This window comes from Helianthus annuus, chromosome 13 (genome assembly GCF_002127325.2).
Source record: "Helianthus annuus cultivar XRQ/B chromosome 13, HanXRQr2.0-SUNRISE, whole genome shotgun sequence".
In the NCBI taxonomy this organism is placed as follows: Eukaryota; Viridiplantae; Streptophyta; class Magnoliopsida; order Asterales; family Asteraceae; genus Helianthus; species Helianthus annuus.
In genome coordinates, this window is record NC_035445.2 from 161,911,360 (window position 1) to 161,928,551 (window position 17,192).

A 17,192-nucleotide genomic window follows, 5' to 3' on the forward strand; every position below is an offset into this window, starting at 1 on the left:
TTAGTATTCAAATATCCTTACAATTACATTCACATATATCGTTGTTAAACAGAATTTCCATCATCACCATAAACTAATTAACAATGGCTGAAATCATTGCCTCTGAACTCCTGAAAGCTGTTTTTGAGAAGCTGTCTTCTGAAGCCTTGAAGAAAATCGGACGGTCCCAAGGAATCCAGTCAGAGCTGAAGAAACTAGAGAGGACGCTGACCCAGATCCAGTCTCTCCTTAACGATGCTTCTCAGAAGGAAATAACTGATAAAGCTGTTCAAAACTGGCTCAGTGGTCTCCAACATCTGGCTTACGACATTGATGACGTACTTGATGATCTGGCAACACAAGCTATGCATCGTGAGCTCACCCAGCAATCTGGAGCCATCACCAGCAAGGTAAAAAGGCTAGTCCCAACTTGTTGCATCAATTTATCACTAAGTCAGAGGATGCATCACAAGTTAGATGATATTACCACCAAATTACAAGATCTAGAAAAGGAGAAGGTTAGTCTTGGTTTAATTGTAAAAGATGAAAGGTCGAAAAGAATTTATCAGACCTCTATGGTAGATACATCTAGTATTGTTGGACGGGAAAAGGAAAAGAAGGAATTGCTCGTGAAGCTATTAGGGGACGAGCCATGTGATAAGAACTTTAGCATCGTGCCTATTGTTGGTATGGGTGGGTTAGGGAAAACCACTCTAGCTAAACTTTTGTATGACGATGAGAAAGTTAAGAAGCACTTTGAAGTAATGGCTTGGGTTTGTGTCTCTGATCAGTTTGATATCTTTAACATAAGCAAAGTGATCTTACAATCTGTGAATGGAGAAAACAAGGAATTTGCAGATTTAAATCTGCTTCAAGTAGCTCTTAGAAATCAACTTAAGGAGAAACGATTTTTGATAGTATTAGATGATGTTTGGAGTGAAAGCTATGAGGAGTGGGAGACCCTAGTGAGCCCATTTCATGAGTGTGCTCCCAAAAATAAAATTATAATGACAACACGGAAGATGCAACTGCTCAAAAAGCTAGGTTGCGATGATCTAAGCTATCTGCAAACTTTGTCAGATGATGATGCTATGTCCTTGTTTGCTCAACATGCATTGGGTGAAAATAACTTTGATTTGCATCCAATCCTCAGGCCATATGGTGAAGGCATTGTAAAAAAATGTGATAACTTGCCTTTGGCCTTAAGAGTACTTGGGAGGTTATTGAGAATAAAGACCAAAGAAGAAGACGAGTGGAAGCAGCTGTTGAATAGTGACATATGGGAATTAGGAAAGGGGGATGAGATTATCCCAGCCCTCAGATTAAGCTACCTTGATCTTTCCGCATGTTTGAAACAACTGTTTGCATACTGCTCGTTGTTCCCCAAAGACTATGTGTTTGACAAAGACGATTTGATTATACTTTGGATGGCGGAAGGCTTTTTGAACCAGTCATCTTCAAACAAGTCAATGGAAAGCTTAGGTCTTGAATATTTTGAAGAGTTGTTGTCAAGGTCATTTTTTCAGTATGCACCCAATGACTCATCGTTGTTCGTGATGCATGACTTGCATAATGACCTGGCCATATCTGTCGCTGGAGAATTCTTTTTAAGGTTAGACGATGAGATTATGAAGGATACCAGGAAGAAAGATTTCGAAAAGTATCGCCATATGTCATTTGTTCGTAAGGAATATGAAGCTTACTCGAAGTTCAAGCCCATCAAAAGCGCAACAAGTTTGAGAACATTCTTAGCAGTGTCTGTTGAACCGGAAGATAGATGGGGAGAATTCTACTTATCTAGTAAGATTCTGGTTGATTTACTTCCAAAGTTACCACTTTTAAGGGTTCTGTGTTTAAGTGGTTATTTCATTAGCGAGGTACCAGAGAACATTGGCAGTTTGAAGCACTTGCGGTACCTTAATTTATCTCGTACCTTAATCACATGTCTACCAGAAAATGTCTGCAATCTCTACAATATACAATCATTAATCCTTTATAGATGTAAAAGTTTATTTATGTTGCCCATAAACTTCTCAAAGCTTAAAAACTTGCGGCATCTGGATATTAGGGATACTCCGCTTTTGAGTAAGATACCCTTTGGAGTTGGCAAGCTGAAAAGCTTACAAACTCTCTCCAAGATAATTATTGGAGGTGATAATGGCCTTGCAATAACCGAGCTTAAAGACCTTATAAATCTTCGTGGGACGACTCTCATCAAGGGGCTGGAAAAAGTGGAAATAGCGTCACATGCATCTGAGGCAAACTTATCGCAAAAAAGGCTAAGCGGTTTAGAACTAGAATGGAGTGACGTGTTTAATGATTCTAGAAAGAAATCACTAGAAAAGGAGGTCCTCGATGCGTTGAAGCCTCATAGTGAGAGTTTGATAAAGCTTGGAATAGTGTCATATGGGGGTATAGAGTTTCCTAATTGGGTTGGGGATACATCGTATCTTAATCTGATTAGTGTGTCTCTACGTGGCTGTAAACATTGTACATCTTTACCACCACTTGGGCAGTTGCCCTCACTTAAGGAGTTGTATACTGAAGACATAAATGAGGTGAAAGCTATGGGTTCAGAGTTAATTGGGACCGGTCGTGCATTCACATCACTTGAAGTTCTTGAATTACGGAATATGAAGAGATTGGAAGTACGGTCAACTCGTATTGAGGTCGTGTCGTTTCCATGCCTTAAAAAGCTTGTTATTAGAGATTGTCCTAATTTGGTTCAAGTGTCACCTGGAGCACTGCCCTTATTGAATAGTCTTGAATTACGGAATATGAAGAGGTTGGAAGTATGGTCAACTCGTATTGAGGTCGTGTCGTTTCCATGCCTTAAAAAGCTTGTTGTTAGAGGTTGTCCTAATTTGGTTCAAGTGTCACCTGGAGCACTGCCCTTATTGAATAGTCTAGAAGTATCTGAATGTGATAGTGGTGTGTTGAGAAAGCTGGTTCAAGTTGCTTCATCAGTCAAGGAGTTGAGAATAGAATCTATGTTAGGGCTTAGTGATGTGGTGTGGAGAGGTGTTATTGAGTATGTTGGAGGAGTTGAATCTTTAACCATAATCAGATGTAACGAAATAAGATACTTGTGGGAATCAGAAGCAAAGGCGAGTAAGGCTCTTACAAAGTTAAGGGAGTTGGAGGTTTCTAATTGTCAAAATATGGTGAGACTGGGTGAGAAAGAGGAGGATGATTGTGGGCGCGACCTCATAACAACTCTTAGGACGGTAATGATACAAGATTGTGAGAGTATGGAGCATTGTAGGTGTCCAAATAACACTGAGATTTTGATCATCGGTGGTTGTACTTCCATGACATCTGCTTCATTCCCCACAACAGGAGAGCAGAAGTTCAAATCACTTGAAATTGATTCTTGTGACAAACCATTAGAAAAGGAGTTTGGAGGAGATAACACTAGGGTTGTTATCAACAACACACGCATCCCAAAGCTTCAATATGTACTGTTAGGCTCCTTGCCAAATCTGACAACAACCATTGAATTGAGTCACTTTATTCACCTCACCCACCTGGTAATTATTGAATGTCCAAATATGGAGTCATTTCCAGATCACGAGTTGCCTAATCTCCCCTCCTTAACATCTCTGCTTATATTTGGTTGCGCAAGTACAGATGATTCCTTTCCTCGTGGGTTTTGGCCTCCCAAACTGCAAAGCCTTGTAATTGGGGGGTTGAAGAAGCCCATCATAGAGTGGGGACCACAGAATTTCCCAACCTCACTTGTCAGACTAGGGTTATTATGTGGAGAGTCAGAAGTAGATGATGTGAGTAGGTGTAGTCAGTTGTCTCATCTTCTTCCTTTATCTCTTACTACTCTTCGGATAGATGGATTTAAGAAACTGAAATCAGTTTCAGTGGGACTCCAACACCTCACCTCCCTCCAACATCTCTTTTTATCTGATTGCCCAAGGATGAAGCATCTACCAGACATTCTGTTGCCTTCACTATTGAGTTTAAACATTGAAGAATGCCCAAAGCTAGAAGGAAGGTGCAGTAGAAGAGGCTCCTATTGGTCCCGCATCTCTCATATCCCCTGCATCAGAAGAAACACAGAAAGCTTTTATTCTTTAATGTTCCCAAAAGACTGTAAGTAATATTTCAATAAAAGTACATTATTACTTCTATAAAATAGTACGTGTTTGAATATCAAGTTAAACCCATCAAAGCCTGTTTAAAGGCAAATGGGTCAACTGGACGGGTTTTTCATTGAACTGGTGGCTCTTTACACGATTTTATATATTTGCAAAATTAAATTGTTGTGAAAAGAAAATTTATTAAATAAAGTAATCATCATGGTCAGCGGTTTGATATATTCAAATATTAACAGCAATATTTTTCGTGTCTATCATTGTTACAAAGATGATATGTTTATGAGCTTTAGAGGGCTATGACTAATCAACAAAACTGACAGTATTTCGCTTCACTAAATGACACTTTTCTAGTAGTGATACTGTTATATTGTAGTTCCTAGCCTCTTAAACCAACTTACGTTGAGATAATTGAAGCCATGTGTTAGAATAGGCCTGCATAATTTCACAATCCCATCACTTGTGAGCCTCTTATTCATCTAGATTTCCAAAGCAAAGTAATGCTGTCAAGCAAATGTGCTTCTATATAGTAACTTTTTTTTTTTTTGGTAAGATTATTTGTTGGTACTGCATCTTAGGTCTGGTTGGTTGGATACATAACGCAGGTCAACTGTGATCTGAATCGATGGCTGCTAACCATATCAGATGTACAGTTCACTGACCCGTTTGTTTTGTCTCCATTTCAGTAATGGAACTGATATTGTGATGGAGATGTGTGGGGATGATTTTATACTACATTCTTGTGGAGTGACCGGAGATGCTATCCGAGTTCTGAATCAGCTCAAATCTCAAAGAAATTAATGAGATTGAAGGTAAGCATACGTATATGCATAACTGATACTAAATAAACTTATAGAGAAATCCTTACAAATGCTTCTCTTATGACTTGCCAAAACCGACAGGCAGAGAAGAACGAGCTTCGTGGAGAAAAACTTGTTTTGAAGGCGGAAAAAGCAAAAATGGAACCGCAGGTCAAATCCACGATGCCTGGATTTAAGACACCACATCCGGCTGCATGTCAGGCTGAAGGAACCAAGATGCCTGTTTTTCCAGGCTATGGTTACATTCCAATGTGGCAGTATTTACCACAAACAACGTGTGATACATCTCATGATCATGAGCTCTGGCCACCTGCTGCTTAATAACCGAACCAATGAGAAAATTGTTACCTCATTGTCGTTTTCAAATAGAAATGCTTAGTTGAATTTTGCGTTATAGTCACTCTTTACTTCTGCCATTATGCTTTTTAGAGACAAATAGAGCTCTTTGTTGGATATAAATAAAAAAGCCGTCCTTTAATCTTTTTATCCTATTGTAGTTTGAATCTATCTTCATAATATGTATATGCTTTGTTTCTTCGAGGGTATCTTTGTATGACTGAACTGTAACACTATTATTTCAATAAAGTGCAAAAGATAGTAGGAGTGATTATGTTCAAATCAAGAACCACTTCAATAAGATTATCTACCTATGGTTGTACTTGTAACTGTTGTAGCCAATATGTATATGCTTCGTTATTAAAATACCATCATATAACATCAGATCCCCTTAAACAAAAACACCCTTACACATATAACAATAAGAGCATCCACAATAAGGGATTTTTTTCTCATTTTTAGAAGCCATGTAGGAGAGAGAGTGGTGAGGTGGAGGAGAGAAGGTGTTGATTAGTTTGTGATGAAAAATGAGAAAAAAATGAGTTTGTGAGAGGGGGAAGGAAGAGAGAGGAGAGAGAGGAAATGTGTTTTTATGGGTTGTGAGAGAGGCAAGAGAGAGAAACTTTGTTATTGGTTGGGCAATGCCAACATGGCAACCCAAAAACATCAAAAAATGGATGGTTATTGGGGATGCTCTAACACTTCCACCCCTTCTAAAGACCGATACTGAGTTAGATAACTGACTTTTGGTTTAGGAAACTTATTTTAGTTAAAATACAAAACCGGGCAATGCAAATCACATGTATTGGGCTATGAATTTTCTTATTTGTGCCACACATTTAACAATTAGGCATTAGCTAATAAAAAACGTGGGCTATAGATCTTCTTATTTGTCCAACCCATTTAACAAATTTGCCTACTAAAAAACAAGGCAACTAGACGCTGAAGCCATGGACCCGAAACTTTAACCGATGATCATCCATCTTGTTAAATTCGCCTTTTTTGTGTTTGAAATTGAACCAAATTTGGTTTTCGGTTCAGTCATGCCATCTCTTCTAAAGCCGAGCTTTCACAACCACTTTCCTAGCCAATCTGAGCTCTCCCCACTATCATGCGCCCAATGATTATCAAGTGCATTTTCAGTTTCATGATATGTTATAAACCTTTTAATAATAAAAAAAGACTATGATCTACAAATTTGTGAATCTGATTCCATAAGCTTTGTTTAAATAAAAAGACACGTTGATGCGCGAAGTGCGCAAGGAGTTCACGATTCAGAAAAGCGCCTTGGAGCCTTACAGCGGTACATTATGCACATTTGGGTTAAAATTGGTCAAACTTTGTTAAAAGGTGACATGTAAAAGCAGACAAACGGATGAAGAATTTTATGAACAGTTGACTTGCTAAAAAGACTAATGTGTAAAATATACGAGACAGGTGCAACTTTTGGTCTTTCATAAAGCTTATTCGGTTGTACATGTGAAGTTCTTTCATCACGCCTTGAAAGCCGGGACCTAAACGTCTATGAGGAAGTTGAGATCCTTGATTCAGGTATCTGATACGCTATGATTTCATGCATTTACATGACCCAATGGAGCCAAAAAATGTCCGTGGGTGTAATAAGAGACCTAAAGGCCCAACCTATTTTGGCAGATCAACATGGGTTTAAGATCCAACTATTAAACATAAGTAATGTGCCAGATTAGATTAGTTCCCTAGTTGTTAAATCCAAATTCAGCCAATTAATAATAAGTAGTGTGAAACAAGGTCACTTGGAATTAACAATTCATTAAGTCAATTATTGCACATTATAATTTATTCATCGAGTCAATTATTGCACATTATAATTTATTCATCGAGGATTACAGATCAGATGCATTTGGTGAACTGCTACAGATCAGGTCTATTTAGTCAACCGTTTATAGATCAGATCTAATTCATTCACATATTTTCTTGTTATACAAAGTTTCCTCCATCACCAATCACCATATACTAACAATGGCGGCTGAAACAATTGCAGCTGAAATCCTGAAAGACGTTTTGAAAACCCTGGCCTCTGAAGCCTTCAACACGTATAATCGGTCCAAAGGAATTCATTCAGAGCTGACGAAACTAGAAACCACATTGATAAAGATCCAGTCTCTGCTTAATGATGCTTCTCAGAAGGAAACAACTAATGAAGCTGTTAAACAGTGGCTGAATGATCTCCAACACCTGGCTTACGACATAGATGACGTGCTTGATGATTTGGCAACCGAAGATACGCGTCGTAAGCTCAATCAGGAATCTGGAGCCATGACCAGCAAGGTAAGAAAGCTCATCCCAGCTAGTTTCAAAAATTTATCACTAAGTCAAAGGATGCATCCCAAGTTAGATTATATAACCGCCAAATTTGAAGATCTAGAAAAGGAGAAGGATCATCTAGGTTTGATTAATCTAAAAGATGAAAAACCGAAAAGACCTTATCAGTGAAATCATAATCTCTTCACATCCTATATAAGTATTAGGGTTTATTATGTAATTAGTTAATAGTTAGATAGATAGTTTAGATTTATTATTAAGTGGCGGTTATGAAGTTGAAGGACCAAACTTGACAAAGTGAAAGATGGAAACTTCCATCAATAACCGAATAGGTGTGTCTCCTACACACACCATTTTCGAACCGGTATCAAGGCAACAAGGAAAGGACGCGACTGTTGATCATGCGGACGAGAATCAACACACCTTTTCAAGTTCCAATCACAACCACACATTCAAGAGACATGACTTTTCACGAAGAGACACGTCTATTCACTCGTACCCGTAGGAAACTATAAGTAGGGATAGTTAGATTCATTTGTATTATACACTCTCTTATTCATTCACTTGTAAATACATTCAAGATTTGTATTTATTCAATCAAGGTTAGTTTATGTTTATTCATTCATTGTGATATTCATTGTTCGTTAAGAAGATTCTGGGCAACAGTGGTATCAGAGCCTAGGGCTCAAATTCGTTTCGGGAAGATAATCATCAGGCGGGTGGTTGAATTCCCTGACAATTCTGATCACGCAGGAGGCGTTGATTGGGTTGTTCTTTGTTAAGTTTTAACATCAATCGCATCAAGCGGGTACGATTGTTGTTCGTTCGTTAATCGGTCATCAGGAGGGTGTTCGATTTGTTGATCCGATCATCACTGAGGGTGTTTGGATTCTGAGTTTTTTTGTTAATTCAAATCACGGCAAGAGGCTACGATTCGGGTTAAGAAGACGGAAGCAAATCTGAGAAGTTTGTATTCCGGTTTAAGATTTGAAGAAGCAATCGCAAATCTGAGAAGTTTGGGTTGTTAAAGACACAAAATCTGAGAAGTTTTGTGATATCAAAGCATCAAGAGGGTGTTCGTTTGAGAAGTTTAGTCGCAAATCAAGCGGGTTTGGGGCTGATTTTTTTGTTTGTGTTTAGAGAATCGCGAATCAAGAAGAAGAAAAAAAAACGCAGCCAAGAGGGTTGTTAAGAAAAGTCAGGAAACCGTGCGGAGAATCACGATAAGAGAAGTCGGTCGGTTCGCAAATTCCAGGTTCTACGTTCTATTTTTTTTCTGGAATTTATATAAGGTTTAGAAATTGTTTTGATTCCACGTTAGAAAGTTAGTGTAAATTTTTGGAATCATAGACTTCGGTTTTAAGAAAAAAACCAAAGTATAGAAAGTGAAAATTGTTGGAAAAGAAATTATGGCGGATTCAGGAGGAGCCTCTCCGTCAAACGCGGTAGTAATTAGAGAGGGTAGTTCGTTCTCCCAGTTTCAGTGTCCTATTTTAAAGTCTACAAATTATACGGTATGGGCGATCCGTATAAAAACCATTTTGAGGGCAAACGGTTTATGGGAAATGATAGAACCAAAAGTAAATACGCAAGCGGATGAAAAGAAGGATATGATGGCGACCGCTTATTTATTTCAAGCACTACCGGAAGATATGATAATACAAGTTGCAAGTTGCAAGAGTGCAAAAGAAATTTGGGATGCATTAAAGACTAGGCACGTCGGTGCAGATCGAGTGCAAAAGGCACGTCTTCAAACGCTCAAAACAGAGTTTGAGATGTTAAAAATGAAGGAGGAAGACACTATCGATTCGTTCACTGCAAGACTAAATAGCATTGTCACGAGGGCAAGTGGTCTTGGATCAACTTTTGATCAACCGACTTTAGTACGGAAACTTCTGAGTTCTGTACCAAAAAGGTTCGTTCAAATTGTTGCAACCATTGAACAATTCGCTGATTTAGAAACAACGACGCTAGACGAGACAATTGGAAGATTGAAAGCCTATGAAGAAAGGACCGGTTTGGTGGATGAAAACCCGGTATATAATCAAGAGAGACTTATGTATACGCGACGCGACAAGAACAATGGTCGTGGAAGACGTTTTGGAAAAAATGGACAAGGAAGGTTCAACTCATCGCAAGACAAGTGGCGAAATGGAAAGTTCAAACAAGAAGATGATGATGAAGATTCATCACATGATGCTTACAAGGGTAGAAGCAACCAAAGGAAGTTCGGGAAGGATTTAAGCAAGATTAAATGCTACAGTTGCCAAAAGTTTGGTCACTATGCCTCAGATTGTCCTGAATCAAATCAAAGAGAAGAAGAAACAAATCTGGTGCAGGAAGACGATGAACCAACTCTTCTAATGGCAATCAAAGAAGACTGCAATGATCTACTTCAACAAGTGCAGGATGGCAAGCAAGACATGGAGAAAGATCAAGGTGCAACTTAAGGATGTTCGAGATTAGGGGGGTGAATGAAATCATAATCTCTTCACATCCTATATAAGTATTAGGGTTTATTATGTAATTAGTTAATAGTTAGATAGATAGTTTAGATTTATTATTAAGTGGCGGTTATGAAGTTGAAGGACCAAACTTGACAAAGTGAAAGATGGAAACTTCCATCAATAACCGAATAGGTGTGTCTCCTACACACACCATTTTCGAACCGGTATCAAGGCAACAAGGAAAGGACGCGACTGTTGATCATGCGGACGAGAATCAACACACCTTTTCAAGTTCCAATCACAACCACACATTCAAGAGACATGACTTTTCACGAAGAGACACGTCTATTCACTCGTACCCGTAGGAAACTATAAGTAGGGATAGTTAGATTCATTTGTATTATACACTCTCTTATTCATTCACTTGTAAATACATTCAAGATTTGTATTTATTCAATCAAGGTTAGTTTATGTTTATTCATTCATTGTGATATTCATTGTTCGTTAAGAAGATTCTGGGCAACAATCAGACCTCTTTGTTAGATACATCTCGTATTGTTGGAAGGCAGGAGGAAATAAAGGAATTGCTAGTGAAGCTATTTGAGAATGGGTCATGTAGTCACAACTTTAGCATCGTGCCCATAGTTGGTATGGGTGGGTTAGGGAAAACCACTCTAGCAAGAATTTTGTATGATGATGCGGAAGTTAAGAAGCACTTTGAACTCAAGGCTTGGGTTAGTGTCTCAGATCAGTTTGATATCTGTAATATAAGTAAAGTTATCTTACAATCTGTGAAAGGGGAAGGCAAGGAACTCACAGATCAAAATCTCCTTCAAGTAGCTCTAAAAAATCAACTTAAGGATAAAAGATTTTTGATAGTATTAGATGATGTTTGGAGTGAGAGCTATGACGACTGGCAGACCCTAGTGAGCCCATTTAAAGAGTGTGCTCCTGGAAGTAAAATTATAATGACAACTCGAAAGGTTCAATTGCTCACAAAACCATGTGCAGACTCTGTCACATGACGATGCTGTTTCCTTATTTGCCCAACATGCGTTGGGTGCAGATAACTTTGATTCACATCCAGTTTTAAAACAATATGGTGAAGGCATTGTGGAAAAATGTGATGGCTTACCTTTGGCTTTAACAGTACTTGGAAGGTCATTAAGAACAAAGAATGAAGAAGAAGAGTGGAAGGAGCTGTTGAATAATGAGATTTGGAGGTTAGGTAAAACAGATGAGATTGTTCCCGCTCTTAGACTGAGCTACAATGATCTTTCTGCATGTTTGAAGCAGTTGTTTGCATACTGCTCCTTGTTCCCCAAGGACTATATGTTTGACAAAGACGATTTGATTTTACTTTGGATGGCGGAAGGTTTTTTGAACACGTCATCTTCAAACAAGTCAATGGAACGATTAGGTGTGGAGTATTTTGAAGAGTTGTTGTCAAGGTCATTGTTTCAACATGCACCTAACAACAAATATTTGTTTGTGATGCATGACTTGCTGAATGATTTGGCTACGTCTGTTGCTGGAGAATTCTTTTTAAGATTAGACATTGAGAAGGTGAAGGATTTCAGGATGGAAACCTTGGAAAAGTACCGCCATATGTCATTTGTTCGTGAGGAATATGAAGCTTACTCGAAGTTCAAGCCCATCAAAAGTGCTACAAGTTTGAGAACTTTCTTAGCAGTGTCCGTTGAAATGGAAGATAGTTGGGAAGAGTTCTACTTGTCTAGTAAGATTCTGGTTGACTTACTTCCGGAATTACCATTTTTAAGGGTTCTAAGTTTAAGTGGTTATTTCATCAGTGAAGTACCAGAGACCATTGGCAGTTTGAAGCACTTGCGGTACCTTAATTTATCTCGTACTTTAATCACATGTCAACCAGAGAATGTCGGCAATCTCTACAATTTACAATCATTAATCCTTTATAGATGTAACAGTCTAAGTATCTTGCCCATAAACTTCTCAAAGCTTAAAAACTTGCGGCATCTGGATATTAGGGATACTCCGCTTTTGAGTAACATACCCTTAGGGCTTGGAAAGCTGAAAAGCTTACGAACTCTCTCCAAGATCATTATCGGAGGAGATAATGGCCTTGCAATAGCCGAGCTTAAAGACCTCACAAATCTTCATGGGAAGACTCACATCAAGGGGCTAGAAAAAGTGGAAATAGCGTCGCATGCATCTGAGGCAAACTTATCGCAAAAAAGGCTAAGCGGTTTAGAACTAGAATGGAGTGACGTGTTTAATGATTCTAGAAAGAAATCTCTAGAAAAGGAGGTCCTCGATGCGTTGAAGCCTCATGGTGAGAGTTTGATAAAGCTTGGAATCGTGTCATATGGGGGTATAGAGTTTCCTGATTGGGTTGGGGATACGTCATATCTTACTCTGATTAGCGTGTCTCTACGTGGCTGTAAACATTGTACATCTTTACCACCACTTGGGCAGTTGCCCTCACTTAAGGAGTTGTATATTGAAGACATGGATGAGGTGAAAGCTATGGGTTCAGAGTTAATTGGGACAGGTCTTGCATTCACATCACCTGAAGTTCTTGAATTAGGAAATATGAAGAGGTTGAAAGTATGGTCAACTGATGTTAGGGTTGTGTCGTTTCCATGCCTTAAAAAGCTTGTTATTAGAGGTTGCCCTAATTTGGTTCAAGTGTCACCTGGAGCACTGCCCTTATTGAATATTCTAGAAGTATCTGAATGTGAGAGTGGTCTATTGAGAAAGCTGGTTCAAGTTGCTTCGTCAGTCAAGGAGTTGAGAATAGAATCTATGTTAGGGCTTAGTGATGTGGCGTGGAGACGTGTTATTGAGTATCTTGGAGGAGTTGAAGTCTTATCCATAATCAGATGTAATGAAATAAGATACTTGTGGGAATCAGAAGCAAACGCGAGTAAGGTTCTTACAAAGTTAAGGGGGTTGCGTTTTTATAAATGTCGAAATATGGTGAGACTGGGTGAGAAAGAGGAGGATGATTGTGGGTGCAACCTCATAACAACTCTTAGGACGGTAACAATACAAGATTGTGAGAGTATGGAGCATTGTAGGTGTCCAAATAACACTGAGATTTTGGTCATCGGTGGTTGTACTTCCATTACATCGGCTTCATTCCCGACAACAGGAGAGCAGAAGTTCAAATCACTTGAAATTGATTCTTGTGACAAACCATTAGAAAAGGAGTTTGGAGGAGATGACACTAGGGTTGTTATCAACAACACAAGCATCCCAAAGCTTCAATATGTGCTGTTAATGGCCTTGCCAAATCTGACAACAACCATTGAATTGGGTCACTTTATTCACCTCACCTACCTGTTAATTTTGTTTTGTTCAAATATGGAGTCGTTTCCAGATCACGAGTTGCCTAATCTCACCTCCTTAACATCTCTGCATATACTTGGTTGCCCAAGTACAGATGCTCCCTTTCCTCGTGGGTTTTGGCCTCCCAAACTGCAAACCCTTTCCATAGGGAGGTTGAAGAAGCCCATCTTAGAGTGGGGACCACAGAATTTCCCAACCTCACTTATCAACCTAGGGTTATACTGTGGTCGGTCAGATAATCAAGTGAGTAGGTGTAGTCAGTTGTCTCATCTTCTTCCTTCATCTCTTACTACTCTTGGGATATATACAGTGGCGGACCCAGGAATTTTTTCCTGGGGGTGCGGAATATTTTCAAAGATTTTAGGCCTCTAGCTCTATAAAAATATCGGTTTATAGCGGGTCGGGTCGGATCATGTAAGACAAAAGAACATCAAACTAAAATTTATAAATTATCAAAAACACGTCAAACATTATTACAAATTACAAACATATTTAAAATTGTGCCCTACAGGTTTTTTTTTTTAAATATATCCAAAATATCGTCTAAAGATACTAAACACACCATAAGTTCATTACATTGTACTCATTGTTCCTAGCACATATAATTTGCTCCATAAGTTCATAAAACAACACTAAACACTTAAACAAAATAAACAATCATGTTCAACCATTGCCCGTAACTTTCAATTATATTTTTAAACATTAAGCCCTAATATTAAATGTTGATTACTTGTAACTAATCATTTAAACAAACAAAGCTATAAATAAAACAACAAAATCATTTAACTACAAGTCTAGAACAACAAAAAAATCAAAAAAAATATAAAAAGATTAAACCCTTACACATCTATATTTTCTCCTAATCATCACATAAAACAAAATAAATAAATACATAAATAAACCATACTAGTTCTATATTGGAATTCTGACGTAATATGGGTCGGTCCAACCGATTTTGGGTTTTCCGGTAAAAAAAACCACCGGGTCGTGAGCAGTGGCGTCAAGTCGCTTGGAGTTTTTTTGGGGGCGGGATTTGGAAATGGAATGGGTGGATGGGTTTGTGTTATTTTATTTAGTTCAAATTTCTTTAGGTTGGGTTTAGGGTTGTGTTAATAAAAATTGATTGCAGATTGGCCTTTGATTGGATTAAATAATTAAGTGAATAAGTGGTTAATAATTATTTTTTTTTCTAAGTGGGGCGGTTGAAAATTTTCAAGGGGTGCGGGTGAAAAATTCCAAGGGGTGCGGTCGGGATTTCAAGCGAAAAATAACACTAAAAAATATTTTTTCATGGGGTGCGCCCGCCCACCCTAGGCTTAGGGTGGGTACGCCCCTGGATATATAACTTTAAGAAGTTGAAATCAGTTTCAGTGGGAGTCCAACACCTCACCTCCCTCCAACATCTGTTTTTATGGTGTTGCCCAAAGATGAAGCATCTACCAGACAATCTGCTGCCTTCACTTTTGAGTTTAAAAATCAAGGAATGCCCAAAGCTAGAAGGAAGGTGCAGTAGAAGAGGCACCAATTGGTCCCGCATCTATCATATCCCCTGCATCAAAATAAACCCACAAAACTTGTCTTTTATAGAGATCCCGAAAAACTGTAAGTAATATTTCAATAAAAGTGCATTATTACTTCAATAAAATAGTATGTGTTTGAATATCAAGTTAAACCCATCAAAGCCTGTTTAAAGGCAAATGGGTCAACTAGACGGGTTTTTCATTGAACTAAATCGATGGCTGCTAACCATATCAGATGTACAGTTCACTGACCCGTTTGTTTTGTCTCCATTTCAGTAAGAGAGCTGGTGTTGTGATGGAGATGTGTGGGGATGATTTTATATTACATTCTTGTGGAGTGACCGGAGATGCTATCTGAGTTCTGAATCAGCTCAAATCTGAATCACAGGATTTCAAAGAAATTAATGAGATTGAAGGTAAGTATACGTATACGCATAATTGATACTAAATGAACTTGCTTAAGGATTTTCTTTCCTTTTTAATAAACTTATAGAGAAATCCTTACAAATGCTTCTCATATGACTTGCCAAAACCGACAGGCAGAGAAGAACGAGCTTTGTGGAGAAAAACTTGTTTTGAAGGCGGAAAAAGCAAAAATGGAGCCGCAGGTCAAATCCATGATGCCTGGATTTAAGACACCTCATCGGGCAGCATGTCAGGCTGAAGGAACCAAGACGCCTGTATTTACCACAAACAACGTGTGATACATCTCATGATCATGAGCTCTGGCCACCTGCTGCTTAATAACCAAACCAATGAGAAAATTGTTACCTCATTGTCTTTTTCAAATAGAAATGCTTAGTTGGATTTTGCGTTATAATCACTCTTTACTTCTGCCATTATGCTTTTTAGAGATAAAAAGAGCTCTTTGTAGTTTGAATCTATCTTCATAATATGTATATGCTTCGTTTCCTCGTGGGTATCTTTGTAGGACTGAACTGTAACACTATTATTTCAATAAAGTGCAAAAGGTAGTATGAGTGATTATGTTCAAATCAAGAATCACTTCAATAAGTTTATCTACCTATGGTTGTACTTGTAACTGTTGTCACATACAATTTATATCCTCTTGATGCTTTCAAAGGTATAGATAATATATGCAAGAAAGCCATTCAGATTCTTAATACTAATGCCCATCATGGAGGATTTTGGCAGAATAATCACTAGCCAATATTGTAAATGAGACTCGTATGAAATGGAAAAGGAAATCTGGTTGTATTGATTGAATGTGTGTATGTACAAGCAATGAGCCTCTCTATATATAGGAGGAGAGGGGGACTAACAAATAAATAAAAAATAACTTACTAGGGCCTAAACTAATTAATACAACTACCAACTAACTAATTAACACAACTACCAACTAACACTCCTCCGCAAGTTGGAGCATAGATGTTAATCATGCCCAACTTGCTACATATGAAATCTATTTGAACCTTTCGGAGTGGTTTCGTGAAGATATTCGCTAGTTGGAATTCTGTTTTAACATGAATTGGCTGAATAGATGGAGGATCCTTTTGAGTGCCTACTATCCGATCTCTGATTAGATGACAATCAACCTCAATGTGTTTAGTTCTCTCATGAAATGCTTGATTTTTAGCTATACGTATAGCTGATTGATTATCACAGTATAATCGCATCAAGTCATCAGAGGTAACCCCGAGTTCTCAGTGAAGACGACGAACTCATATCATCTCTGATGTAACATCTGCCATAGCTCTGTACTCTGATTCAGCACTCAATCTGGATACAGTATGTTGTTTCTTACTCTTCCAGGACACAAGATTTCCTCCAACAAAAACACAATATCCGGTAGTGGACCGTCGTGAAATAGGACAGCCTGCCTAGTCTGCATCTGAGAATCCAGATATACGTCCATCTCCATCTTCTATAAAAGCATCCACACGGCAATGACCCTGGTTAGAATATAAGATCCCTAGACCTGGTGTGGTCTTGAGATATCATAAGACATGAATAGCAGCATCCCAGTGTCCAGTGTATGGAGTGGCCATGAACTGACTTAAGACACTGACGAGAAAGGAAATATCCGGTCGTGTAACTGTCAAATAATTAAACTTTCCAACCAATTGTCTGTATTGCTTGGGATCCTTTAATGGGCTTCATCCTCTGGAAGGAGCTTCCTCGTAGGAAGCATAGGAGTGTCAACCGGCTTGCAACCCAACAAGCACACTCAGTTAACATATCAAGGACATATTTCCGCTGAGAAAGGAGTATACCTTATGGGGAACGAGATACTTCTATGCCAAGGAAGTACCGAAGTCGACCTAAGTCGCTAATCTGAAACTGAGACTGAAGGAACTGTTTAAGTTTGGTAATCACGTCCTCATCATCCCC

The 17,192-nt window shown here is 38.5% G+C and overlaps 1 protein-coding gene and 1 pseudogene across 3 annotated transcripts; both read left to right on the top strand.

Annotated features, from left to right (window-relative positions):
* The first annotated feature begins 28 nt into the window (after positions 1-28).
* Positions 29-15,752, top strand: LOC110900094 (putative disease resistance protein At3g14460). Of its 3 annotated transcripts, XM_035981703.1 has the most exons (5): positions 29-2,620; positions 2,765-4,083; positions 4,772-4,870; positions 15,216-15,256; positions 15,380-15,752. In XM_035981703.1, the coding sequence occupies exons 1-3, from the start codon at positions 84-86 to the stop codon at positions 4,789-4,791; spliced, it is 3,876 nt and encodes a 1,291-aa protein (XP_035837596.1). In that variant the 5' UTR covers positions 29-83; the 3' UTR covers positions 4,792-4,870; positions 15,216-15,256; positions 15,380-15,752. The 3 variants fall into 3 exon arrangements, 2 of the variants coding, with proteins under 2 accessions (XP_035837596.1, XP_022002691.2); XM_022146999.2 differs by lacking the exons at positions 15,216-15,256; positions 15,380-15,752 and adding an exon at positions 4,988-5,392 and having other exon boundaries at positions 29-4,083; positions 4,772-4,897; XR_002570778.2 differs by lacking the exons at positions 29-2,620; positions 2,765-4,083; positions 4,772-4,870 and adding an exon at positions 14,613-14,922 and having other exon boundaries at positions 15,117-15,256.
* On the top strand, positions 7,178-14,009 carry LOC110900093 (annotated as a pseudogene).
* Positions 15,753-17,192: the final 1,440 nt, after the last annotated feature.

What these genes read in the sequence shown, in the direction of transcription:
- LOC110900094 (XM_022146999.2), top strand. Translation starts at nt 84, where the DNA reads ATGGCTGAAATCATTGCCTCTGAACTCCTGAAAGCTGTTTTTGAGAAG. An exon ending in TTTAATGTTCCCAAAAGACT is followed by an intron (nt 4,084 to 4,771) that starts GTAAGTAATATT and finishes TCTCCATTTCAG; the next exon opens with TAATGGAACTGATATTGTGA.